This window comes from Chenopodium quinoa, unplaced genomic scaffold, assembly GCF_001683475.1.
Source record: "Chenopodium quinoa cultivar QQ74 unplaced genomic scaffold, ASM168347v1, whole genome shotgun sequence".
NCBI classification, from domain to species: domain Eukaryota; kingdom Viridiplantae; phylum Streptophyta; class Magnoliopsida; order Caryophyllales; family Amaranthaceae; genus Chenopodium; species Chenopodium quinoa.
The window spans coordinates 2030739-2043589 of NW_018744790.1; the positions used below are offsets into that span (position 1 = coordinate 2030739).

Below are 12851 nucleotides of genomic sequence, written 5' to 3' on the forward strand. Positions count from 1 at the left end.
TAGCTTAAAGCGCCTAAGCGTTGGCTTATCACGGACATAATGGTTCACAAGCAGCAAACCGCCGACGTATTGGCATAGCGGAAGCAAAGTTCAAGCGAGCTTTAGAGATCGACAAGCGTTGGTCTTCGGAAATTTTTCTTCAGAATATTATCGCAACAAACGTTTAAGTATTCAAGCTCTATTGTTCAGAGGCGCGTGGACATATTATCAAAGCTCTTTTTTTCAGAGACGTGTGGACATGTTATTCAAGCTCTTTTGTTCAGAGACACGTGGGAATATTATTCAAAATCTCTATTGTTCGAAGACGCGTGGACATATCATCACGCTCTTTTGTCTAGAGACGCGAGGGCATATCAATCAAAAGCTCTTTGTTCAGAGACGCGTGGACATATCATCAAATCTCTTTGCTCCAGAGACGCGTGGGCATCCTATTTTCAAGCTCTATTGTTCATAAACGCGTGAACATTTCCATCAAGCTCTTTTTCTCTAGAGACGCGTGGGCATCCTATTATCAAGCTCTTTGTTCAGTGACATGTGGACACATCATTCAGAAGATCATATCCAAAAAAAAGAAGATCTTTGTTCAGAGACACGTGGACATATTAAAAATAGAAGCTCTTTGTTCAGAGGTGTGTGAACATATCCAAAAAAAAAGAGAAGAAAAAGCTCCATTGTTCAGAGACGAGTGAACATCGAAACAGCAAGATGGCGTTCCATAGATTGTGGAAAGTTGTCAAAAAGCAACTGAAGGTAATTTCAGGCGAAGTTGTCTTTGATCGTGTTCCCTTAGACGTGGAAGATGGTCATAAAGCAGAAGGGGATGATTTCAAGCGAAGTTATCTACAATAGTATTCCCTTGGACGTGGAGTATTATCATAGCGGAAGAGGATTGTTTCAAGCGAAGCAATCTTCGATGGTATTCCCTTGGACATGGAATATTATCAAAGCGGAGGAGGATCGTTTCAAGCGAAGCAATCTTCAATATTGGAAGCAGTTACAAGCGTAGCAGTTTTCAAGCGAGATGGCACTCTCTTCGCAGAAGGTCATTAAAACAACGGTGAAGCGGCAGCAAATCGGTTACTTTCAGAGACGTGCGCTCGACGGTGCAAGATACGCGTTTTTTAACTCTTTTATATGTTTAACTAACGCTAATTTGCAGGTATCGGCGTTATAAGAGTGATTTAGGATCGCAGAACGTTCTGAATCATTCTCCGTCCCTATCGATACTTTGACTTTTGTTTTTGAAACTTGCGTTTCTCCAAACTCAGTCAAAGTGGGGGCTTCTTTAGACACCCATTAGTGTCTCCCCGAAATTAAACCCAGTGATGAGTACCTTTTACGTTGAATCATAATCGAATGAAGTGAAAGTGTGGAAAGTCTAGTGTTGCGGATAGTTTTAATTTCTTTTCTCTTCTCTTTGTTTTTGAAAACTTATTTTAAGAAAACAGCCAATACAGTTTTTTTGGTCTATGATATGGTTCCAATAGTAGTGTAGTTGGATGGGGCTTGGCAAGAGCTTTCCAACGATATATTATAAGCCCAATTCCGATGAATATTGAGGAAGTTATGGCCAATTTACTAAACTGGGCCCGGTTTGAGCCTTATATGCGGCCCAATGATGTAGGGGAGGGCCTAAAATAGATTTATCATACCTAATGCAATTAGGAATGGTTTTAGTCTTCTAGATTCTTCTAGAAGGTTCTTTTCATTCCTTATTCAATTAGCATTGATAAATTGACTTTTGTTGACTTTTTAGAGTTTTAATTAAAATCAAAGAGCATTTTTGAGGGAAATACGATTTTATCCTCTTGTACGACAATTTTTATCTGATTTTAAGAAAACGCGTGATTTTCTGAATCAGCGCCAAACGCCAGGTGTAGCGCCTGGCGCTAGAATTGGCGTCTGGCGCTAGTTTTGGCGTCTGGCGCCAATAGCCAACGTTGGCGCTGATCAGGTTTTACGTGCGCTAGACTCTGTTTTGATATTTTATCTTTTTGGCTGATTTTCTTTATAAATAACGTGTTAAAAACTCTGTTTTCATGGACCAATAACCAGTTTTTAATCAATTCTCTCTCATTCTCTTCAATAATCATTCACCAACTCTCATCAAGTTTCTCTCTCTCTCTCTCTCTTTTCTAAACTAGCTTCTCTCAAATATAAAAATTCCGCATTCATTAGATCTAGATACACCTAGCCATATTTGAAGTTGCCTTCGACCTAAACGTTAAAGGTTTAATTTCTGAGGGTTTGGTCCCAAATCTCTATTTCAATTATTTAATTGTTAATTATTATTTTCCTTGAAGTTACTAACGTGTGTATTTTGTTATTAGAAAGAGGTACGAGGCATCAAAGTAAGTACTTTAATGATTTTTATTGATGTTATGATGTAGGGATCATGTTTAGATTATTATTTTGATATTCCTAGTATCATGTCTAGGGTAACTTTAATATTAAATATGATCGTTACGATGCCTTTTATGTTCTTCCTAATATTTTTAATTTTTAGTATCATGTTAGGGCTAAATATATGATTTTTATTTCTTAGTGACATGCGAGGGGTTGTTATTAATCTTGTTAGTATCATGCCTAGGATCTTGCTATTATTATGCTTTAACATGATTCATGATTATTTTTATAATTGTTTTGATTATTATAATTTTATGATGATGATTATTATTATTATAATTATTATGATTATTTTGATGATTATTATTATGTTGGTTGATATATATAATTTTTATTGCTTGATCACACCTTTTTAATTGCATGTTTAAAGGGAAATGGTACTTGTAATCATGCTTAATAAGATATTTAATAATCTTGTTAGGGTTAATTTGATTATAATTCAAGTGATCGCCAATAATAGATTTGTTTGTGCATTATATTCAACCAACATAGATTAAACAGGTTTAGGGTTAAACCTATTGATTGCATGTTAGTCAGAAAGCGCACATGAATACGATCAGAATAAAGTAGAGGCCTACTATTAGGGCAGGTTCAATCTCTTTTAGGTTGGATTTGTACCTTCATCCCCGAACCCTTATTTGGTTAAGACCTTATGGAGTTGACGATCTCTTGGATCGTTAAGGGGTGTAACCTTCACCTCGTGAACGGTTTACAAGTTCCTAAAAAACTTGTTGGCGACTCTTTTGCTCTATCTTCTTTCCCTTTGGACGCCACCGTACTTTAGTGTATGATCACAGTGGGGTTCAAGCTAGGGGATTAACGCTTGAAATATTCCCTACAATAAGAAATTTATCTTATAAATCTAATTTAGGTTATATTTGAAATGTAACCATTAAAGGGGAATGCCTAAAATAACAAACGTAACATTCTTTAATTTTAGGAACAGAACGAGTAGATCAATGATGATTGACTGGGTTTAAAACATTTAACTATTTGGCTTGTTTACAAATGACAACAAATTTATAAAGTTTGATTTACATATATATATTCAAATATATATTCAGTTTTAAGTAGGTTATTCCAAATTTAATTAATAAACCATTAATTCTAGGAAATTTTTTAAATAACCACCTTTTAAGTTTTTATTTATTTTACCACCCCTTAAATTAAAAAATTACTCATATTACCACCTTTTGAAAAATTCCGGTGGAATTCTCTTTTGTGGGCCTTACCCAACGGCTAGTAATGGCTATATTTAGCTTTCTAATTGTTTCCCTCCCCGATTTTTTCCTATAACACTTCCTCTAGATCAATTAGCCCTTTCTACTTCAATTTCTCCCAAAATCCCACAAATTTAGCTACTTTTTAATTGTAAACGCATCCCCAAGAACGAAAAAAGCTGAATTTGCATCAGGTATTCTCACTTATTTTTTAAAATTAGGGTTCTTGTCACACTATAATTAGGGGAAATTAGAGGATTATTTAATTAGGGTTCTTGTTTTTTTTTCTGCAAAATAGCTACTGCAAAGAACCCATCGTTGATTATTTAACGCCATCTTTGGTTGTTTGTTTGGGACCAAAAGCTGTGGTAAATTTCTTGATATTAGTTCAGGGCAATGGTGTGCATAGAGGTAAGCAATTCCGTAGCTTTATGCGAAATACCCTAATTCATTAGTAACAAGAACCCTAATTGTCGAAATACCCCAATTAATTTATGCAAAGAACCCTAACTCAAGAAATCCCCAAATTTCCCCAATTGAAACACGCGAAGAACCCTAATTTTAACAACATATCTTATTGCAAATTGAGTTTCTATACTTAGGGGAATCGTCTTCAAAAACAACTTAGCAAGAAGTGTGACTATTTGGTAGAAATTGAAGAAGAAACATTTACTTTAGTTTAGGAAGCTATTTTATACAAAGAATCGGTGAGGAAAACAGTTGCTAGCGAATTTATGAACAAAGAGGGAGAAGAAAGATGATTTTTTTAGAGGATTTAATGAATAAATTGAATGAGGAAAGGGTTTAGTTGAGTTGAATTGAAAAGTAAGAAGGTGAAATCTAGAGAAAATAAGAAGATAAAAAGGGAGGGAAATACGTTAGGTGGGGCCACTGACGGAAAAGTCACTTGATTTTTGGAAAGGGTGGGAATCTGAGTAATTTTTTAACTTAAGGGACGGTAAAATAAAATAAAAAAATTAACGGGTGGTTATTTCAAAATAGGTGTTAATTGTGGGTGGTAATTTAAAATTTTTCCTTTATTCTAACATATATATAATATAATTTTAACAAACATTTCATGTATTTTTTATGAAGCAATAAAGATTCGTTTTGATTTTAATTTTGAAATATTAATATGGCAAATCTTGGAATCCTTAAAAGGTAGGCACAACTAGGGCTATTCATCGGTCCAAGACCGGACCAAGGACCGTAAATTAGAATTTTAAAAACCAAAGACCGGACCGATTACACTAGGACCAAACCCGGACCGGACCGAAAGAATCGGTCCAAACCCGGACCAGGCCGCTTTGGACCAATTGAAATTTTTGTTTTAAAAAAAGTTCTATTTTTTTTTAATAATTTTATGGAAAACTCGAAAAAAGTAAATTCTACACTTTAACTTTGTTTTTGTATATTTAGTAAAAAAAAAAGCTCTGAAATTTAAAGTTATCTAAGCTTATTAAGGATAAATTTAACCATTATTAAAGATTTCAGGCATATTTTTAATAAAAAAAACCGGTCCGATCCAAGATCATTTTTTATAGGGTTTTGGAACGGACCGAAAAAAATACATTTCTAAACCCAAGACCGGACCGATTTTCGGTCCGGTACGGGGTCGTCTGAGGTGGTCCGGTCCATTTTTTCGGTCCTAAGCGATTACTATGTAAAATAAGGAAACATTATGCAATTTGTATATTGATTTTCACACATCAACATATATATTATAGATTTCGTAAAATTCAAAAAGAAATGTGTTTACTAAGGAAACAAATTTGAAATGTAGAAACATATCAGGAAAATCCATCAAAAAATAAATGTGTTTACCTACTTAATGTAAAGTAGTTTCATTTTTCCAAAGTTTGGACTAAAGGATATGGATGATCCTCTAACATTCAATTCAAATGACGTATTTGGTAGAACTAATCTTTAAGTTAGAAATTTCGGTAAACAAATTCTTTTATTTTAAATCTTGAAAAACTATAAATTATGTTAGTAAATTAATTAATTATTCTTTTCTAAAAATAATTAAATAATTATTCTATATGTATTGAACAACTCTTATAAAAAACATGCAATTATGGCAGTTTAGAAGTAAATTATATAAAGGCAATAGCTAACGAACGCCCCGTGGGCGTTGAATAATAGAACAATTAACTTGAAATAAACAATAATTACACAAATCGACGCGTGATTTAGGCATACATTCCCAGATTAGTAGCATTTTATGGACTTTTTAAAAGGGTTATCCAAAGCCTTAGGGGCATTCGTTAGCAAGATCCTTATATAAATGTAATTGTTCGACTAATTATGTACCAAGAAGTAAATTATGAAAAATACGAAATATATAAATTATTACTATATATGCTTTGGGATTCGTGATCTTATCCTCGTTTTAATATTATTAGAATAGATAAAATATATTAAATGAAGAGATTAAACAAATCCTTAGATAATTAATTCTCATTAATTTGATGATAAATTTTCTTTCTAGAAAATGGTTAGTTTTGCAAATAAAAAAAATATTTTTTAAATACTTCCTTTATTGCAAAATAAATGCCCCGGTTTGATTAGGTGCATATGCCTATATATAACTTTGACCAATAATTTTTTTTAAGAAAAGGATATACATAGGCCTTAGGGCTACATATAAGCATTAAAAACACACTATAAAATCGTATAAAATTAGGAAATCATGAAAATATAAACACTAATTACATTGATAAGGGCAACATTTCCCTAAAAAAAAGGGCAATATATAGCATAACCCTATTATTAATTTCAATCAGTATATATAAGTTGATATTTGAAAACTATAAGTTAATACGATATTAAAAAGAATACACATGACTATTTTTTTTTTTAATGAATCACAAATATGGTCAAAGTGCATTATATGAACCGTTTAAAAAAATAAAAATGGGCAGTTATTGAAATAGAGAGAGTAGAAAATAACATGTGGTTAGAGTGCTTTGACACATATGTTGACTCTGTTTATATATATATACACATATAAGTGTGAGTAAAAAAAAAAACCATTCAATACAAACCCAATAATTCTCTTAAATTTGTGCAAAAGTGTTATTTCTCTTTCAAACATTTAAGTTTGTCTCTTAAATTTTTTTTGTGATGGCTTCAATTACAGTTGGACATCTTTGTGATCTCCATGTAATGAGTCGAATCTTCCTTCTTGTTCTTTTAGATGAATTTTCTTTTGATCTAAAATCATCCCTTGTCATTATTGCTTTTATGATGTGGCTACAAGACTGTAATAATGACAAATATGTAATTTACAGATTGATACATATTTTGCGTATAGATGACGCAAAAATGTTTATAAGAGAAGTCGCTTACTTTATAAATTTCTTAGAATCATCGGCTGATGATCCTCAACATCTTTCCACCATATATGCCCCAATTTTTGACAATCCATTACGATTGGTCATACCTATACAAACCCTTTACCAAAACAAATACACTGCTATAAGCGGTATAAAAAGATATCTTAGAACAACTTGTACCAGAGTTTTTTCTGACATACTAGCTTCAAAACTACAATCTGCTTGTTCAATTCAATTTATCCCATACCAAATGATTCGAATTCCTGGATCTCCATATCCAATTTTTGGTTTCATCTACTTTAAATTTTGGCCTAAAAATCATGTCTTTTCCACAAATTATGACATTTTTTCGTGGATACATGCATTGGGCTACATCGAGGATGAAGAGGACCGAACCCTATATCTGACATTTTCAAAAGGTGAAATTGTATCAGAAGATGAGGTGAGATCATTGTTCACCTTAGAATTTGGAGATTGTGTCCAGCGTGTTCATATGCCAGAAATTAGGCATAGGCAACAAACTCTATTTGCGCGTGTTTCCATGAAGTACGTCGAGACTATAGATATAATACTTAAAGGTAAAAGTCTTATCAAGTTTAAGATTAGAGGAGGGAAGCATGTTTGGGCTAAGAAATATAGATATCGAAACTTCAAAAAGTAAACAAAATTATAATTTGAAAAGATATTGTGGCCCTTAATAATTTTGAAATAAAATGTTATTCAGTATCGCATACAAATTATAATGTTTTACTTATTGTTTTTACTCTCCTATAATGCTATTTGTATGTGTGGAAGAAGATAATCGCATGCTATGACTTAAGGAAACATGGTGTGTAAACCCTCAATTTTTAAGGTACAAAAAATATTAATTATAGAAAAATAAATAGCTTTTAATTAATATTGTGGAAGTATAAACTTGAAGGAACTGTCATACTTGACCACAATGTCAAATTGTAAGACTTACAAAATCACATGATCAACCTGCTTAATCAATCTTGAATGCTGACCATTATTTACAATTGTAATAAATGTATCGTCATAGGGCCACAAAAGATAAAGAATGATCGCAAAGAAAATAACTCAACATGTATTCAAAATGTTGAGTAACCGTCACTTATTTTTATATATAAAGTTTGCATTAAACGATAATATTAATTCAAATAATGCAATTACCACATAAGTAATATAAAATCATATAACTCTATATATATTGAATTAAATTAAACCTCAAACTTAATCGCTCAATCATGAAGGAAGAGGAGTTTAGAATCTTCAACAAAACAAATTAAATTAAAATAAACATATAAAAACATAATTATTTGTCTAATTAAATTTCTGGTAAATGTGAAGTATGCACAGCATACTGGTATAGACTATTACTCTAGAATGGAACTTTTACTACACGTCATTAATAACAGACACTATGAGAAAACACTAGTTGATAGTGTGAGGACAATTATATCTTTAAAATGTTAGTTTATTACTTATATGCCTCAATTATTAAGATGTTAATTGCATCTAAGGTTTTCCTTGTATGATTTTTTTTATTGAACTCTTATGATTAGTATTTAAAAATTTATGTCCTCTAAATGTTTATTAATTTATTCGCCCTCATTATTGTTAATAGTTACCATTTTCCTTTAACTCTTAAGAACATTATATGAACATTTATACCCTTAAAATTATTTGTGTACATTTTTTCCTCACTAATGTTACCAACAAGTGAAAAAGCTCTCTAAACAGGGCATTACCTCTAAATAACTTTGAATTAAAACAATTTTCCGCCTTTAGATAGTGTGTTAGTGAAGCAATTGTTCATTCTCTTTTCGCCTTTTACAATCAAATGTTAAAAAATATGCTTTGTGAAGGACGGTGAATTGAATAAATCCCCCACGTATCTTCCAAAAAATGATTTGGGGTCATATTAAAATGACTTGCTATATGCCTAATTATTTTTTTAGTGAAGGCTATATGCCTATATGGTGCAATTAGCACTGTCAAAATGGTTTGACAGTTCGGGTTTGATTCGGTTTGAAATCGGTTTAAGTGTCTCGCGAGTCGGTTTTAGTTCGGTTTAAACAGTTATCGGTTCAATTCGATTTTGGTTTATACTTGAGCGGTTTTAATTCGGTTCGGGTTGTAAGCTGTCTGGGTAGTAAACGTTTCAGTGCAAACGAGTTGCGGTTTGTTAACAATTTGGTGTAAACGGTCTTTATCCCGGTTCAAACAGTTTCGGGTTGGAAACGGTTTCGGGTTAGAAACAGTTCGGTTTTTTTTTTCGGTTTAGTTTATAACTAGTTCGGTTCTTTTTCGGTTCAGTTTATAGTTGATTCGGTTCTTTTTCGTTTTAGTTTATAACTGGTTCGGTTCTTCTAGGGTTTAACGTTATTTGGATCGGTTCCATTTTGAGTTTACTAAATTACGGTTCGGGTCGGTTTTTGGTTTTAAAAAATCGATTGTTTATCGAGTCGTTTGAATTCGGGTAGTAAAATGGTTTTAGTTTGAAATTTGATGGTACTTGCTAACCATTTGGATTCGATTTGCAAGTGGTTCAATTTATAAACGGTGCAGTTTATATACATTTCGGTGCTAACGGGTCGCGGGTTTTTTACGGTTGTAAATGGTTTTTATCCTAGTTCAAACTGTTTCAGGTTGAAAGCGGTTTCGGATTAGAAAGAGTTCGGTTCCCTTTCGGTTCGGTTTGATTTTAGTTCGGTTTAGAATTGGTTTGGTTCATTAACGGGTTCAGTTCTTATACGGTGTAACATTATTCGGATTGGTTCGGTTTTGGGTTCATTCACAAACAGTTCGGGTCAGTTTTTGGTTTCAAAAAAACGGTTTTTAAACGGTTCGGTTCTCATTTGGGTCGGTTTGTTCGGCCAGTTAAACAGTTTCAGTTTGAAATTTGACAGCACTAGGTGCAATGTTTTTTGTAATAATAGTGAAATAGAGGGAAGTATTTGAATGGATTTGAAAACTCTAGATATTAAATAACTTATATGGAATTTAAATAAGTTATACCCCTCTCACGGTGAATCTAGACTCAATTAGTACCATCTCAATATGAATTTATGTTGTGTACATAATAGAAACGTCTATTTTGCAAATAATTTATACTTATTGATAAGTGTAGACACCTAAAAATGTCTCCCCAAAACCAAACCCGGTGATGAACAACCTTTCACCGCCATTATTGGTCGGGTTGAGTATTTAATCTCTTGGAGTGCTTACATCCATATTTTCATTTCATAAACCAACCCAACTTCTATCTCATTTCCCCAAATCATAACTTATTTTCCTCTTTTCGTGCTTTTAAACCCAAAATAATTCATTTCGTGTCCTTTAAAATCATTCATTTCGTATCCTTTTTATAAAAACGTTTAATCCAGTTTATTTTGGTCCATAATCTGGCTCCAATGATTGAATAATTGGATGGGTCTTGAAAAGAGATTTCTAACGATATATTATAAGCCCAAATCCGAGTTATAACGAATACGTTATGGCCAAAATATTAAACTGAACCCAAACCGAACCTAAGCCCACCTTACCTATGACCCAATGATCATGTGGAGGGTCCAAATTATTTAATCCCATTCCTAAACCAATTAGTTTGAATAAAACTCCTTTTTGGAAAATCCTATTTCTATCCGAATTGAAAGATGTTGAAAGATAGTCAGATATGATTTTCGTGCCTCATATTTTTAATCCAAATTTTATATGGTTGGATAGCCCGTGAAATTATATTTCCAATGATATATTATAATATCAATTTCAAGCTATAACGGAAAAGATATGAATAAAATGTCAAACTCTATCAAAAACTGACATCGTCTAACTATTTCGGTCATATCTTTTGTTCCACGAAATATTTTAACCTGATTCTAATTGGGTTAGAAAGTATACTTCAAAATATTTCCAACAATATCTTATTCATCTTATTCCGATTTCTGGATCAAAAGATATGATAAAAACAAAAACCGTAAAAACTGCTGTCTATCGAGTTTTATTCCGATTCAATTCGGATCTTATCTTAATTCTTCGACCCCTCTTTTTTCTCTATAAATAGAGGTCATATCACCCCTTTTTCAAGTTTTAAAAATCTTGATCATCAAATAATTCTCTTCTCCCTCTTTATCCTAAACACTAGCATCCCCATTCTTTCACTATTCCTTCCTTTAAGCACTCCAAGGAGTTCATACAATACCCAAAGTTCTATACTTAAACCAAGGCATGAAAGGTATAATTGACTGAGGGTTTGGACCAAATCAAATCTATATTTATTTAATTTAATTTTCATTTGCTTTATATTTTTATTGAAGTTTCTAACAGTTTATTCATGATGTATCAATTTAAAGGAACGCGCGGAATGTGAGTAATTAATTAATTTAATTACTCTTATTTTATTTTCTTAATGCTAGTATCATGATTAGGTTAGTTTTATACTACCTCTGTTACAGGTTATGTGCAACGATTAGACATTTTTCCTCTCTGCTTTATGTCAAATCGTTGCACATAACCTGTAATGGAGGTAGTATTTGATTTGACTACACTAGTAGAAAAATACAAAAAGGCAACCCCCAAATGGCACCGGTTCAGGCCAAACAGGTGCAAAAATCGGCCTAAAAATGGGCGGGTTTTTAGACAAAGAGAAATGGCACCGGTTCAGATCAAACCGGTGCCAAAAATATAAATGGCACCGGTTTGAACCGATTCCATAAAATGTTAAAAAAAAAACGGTTCAATTCACATAATAAACCCTAAAAAAAAGTTCTCACTCCGCCTCTTTTTATTTCATTCCCTCTGATCTCCTTCTCTCTGCTCTCTCCCTTCTCCTCCTCTCCCTTCTCCTCCTCTCCCTTCTCTCTCCTCTCATCTCCCTTATTGATCTTCATCTCCCATGCATATTCGATCTAGCTCCTCTCTCTAAACCGATCTTCTTTCATCTCCTCTCCCTAGCTTCTTCGATCTCCTCTCTTTCTTTGATCTACACCACCACAAATTCGACCACCACCACAAAGCCCACCACCACAACATCACCACTGCCGCAAAGCTGCCGCCACCACCACAAAGGTCGACGACCGCCGCAAATCCCACCGGCAATTTCTGGGTATAATTTGTACGAGGTTAGGATTTAATTTGATTTTAATCGATTTTGTTGGATTTAATTTAGGGTTTAAAGTAATCAATTTTGGATTTTAATCAATTTTTTTGGGTTTATTTAATCGATTTTTTGGATTTTAATTCGATTTTTGTGGGTATAATTATCCGAATTTAATGGGTTTTGTATTTTAATTTGATTTGTTCTCGTTTTTTCTGGGTTTAATTTTGGGTTGATTAATCAATTTTAATTACATGCATGTGTTTTTTTGGGTTTTTTTAATTACATGCATGTGTTTTTTTTTTGGTATAATTTATACAAGGTTATGGTTTAATTTATAAGTTTAATTCGATTTTAATCGATTATGTTGGATTGAATTTAGGGTTTAAGTAATCGTTTTGGATTTTAATCGATTTTTCCGGGTTTATTTAATCAATTTTTGGATTTTAATTCGATTTTGTGGGTATAATTATCCGAATTTAATGGGTTTTGTATTTTAATTCGATTTGTTCTCGTTTTTCTGGGTTTAATTTTGGGTTGATTAATCAATTTTAATTACATGCATGTGTTTTTTGGGTATTTTTTTTAATTACATGTATGTGTATTTTTTTTTTTTGAGTTTTTGTATTTTTTTCAATTTTATTTTTTATAATTTTATGTTTTCTGGGTATAATTATCTGAATATAATCGTTTTTGTTTTTTTTTTTCAATTTTTAGTTCGTGAGTTATCTTCGTCGAAAATTGATGGCCGATACTTTGCTTCTGCAATTCAGCTACTGAGCTCGTTCG

At 32.5% G+C, this 12851-nt stretch overlaps 1 protein-coding gene across 1 annotated transcript; it reads left to right on the forward strand.

Moving 5' to 3' along the window:
• Nucleotides 1-6752: 6752 nt before the first annotated feature.
• LOC110703875 lies at nt 6753-7625 on the forward strand. The gene has a single exon (XM_021881656.1). It carries the CDS (start codon nt 6753-6755, stop codon nt 7623-7625), a length of 873 nt encoding a protein of 290 aa, XP_021737348.1.
• The last annotated feature ends 5226 nt before the right edge of the window (nt 7626-12851 follow it).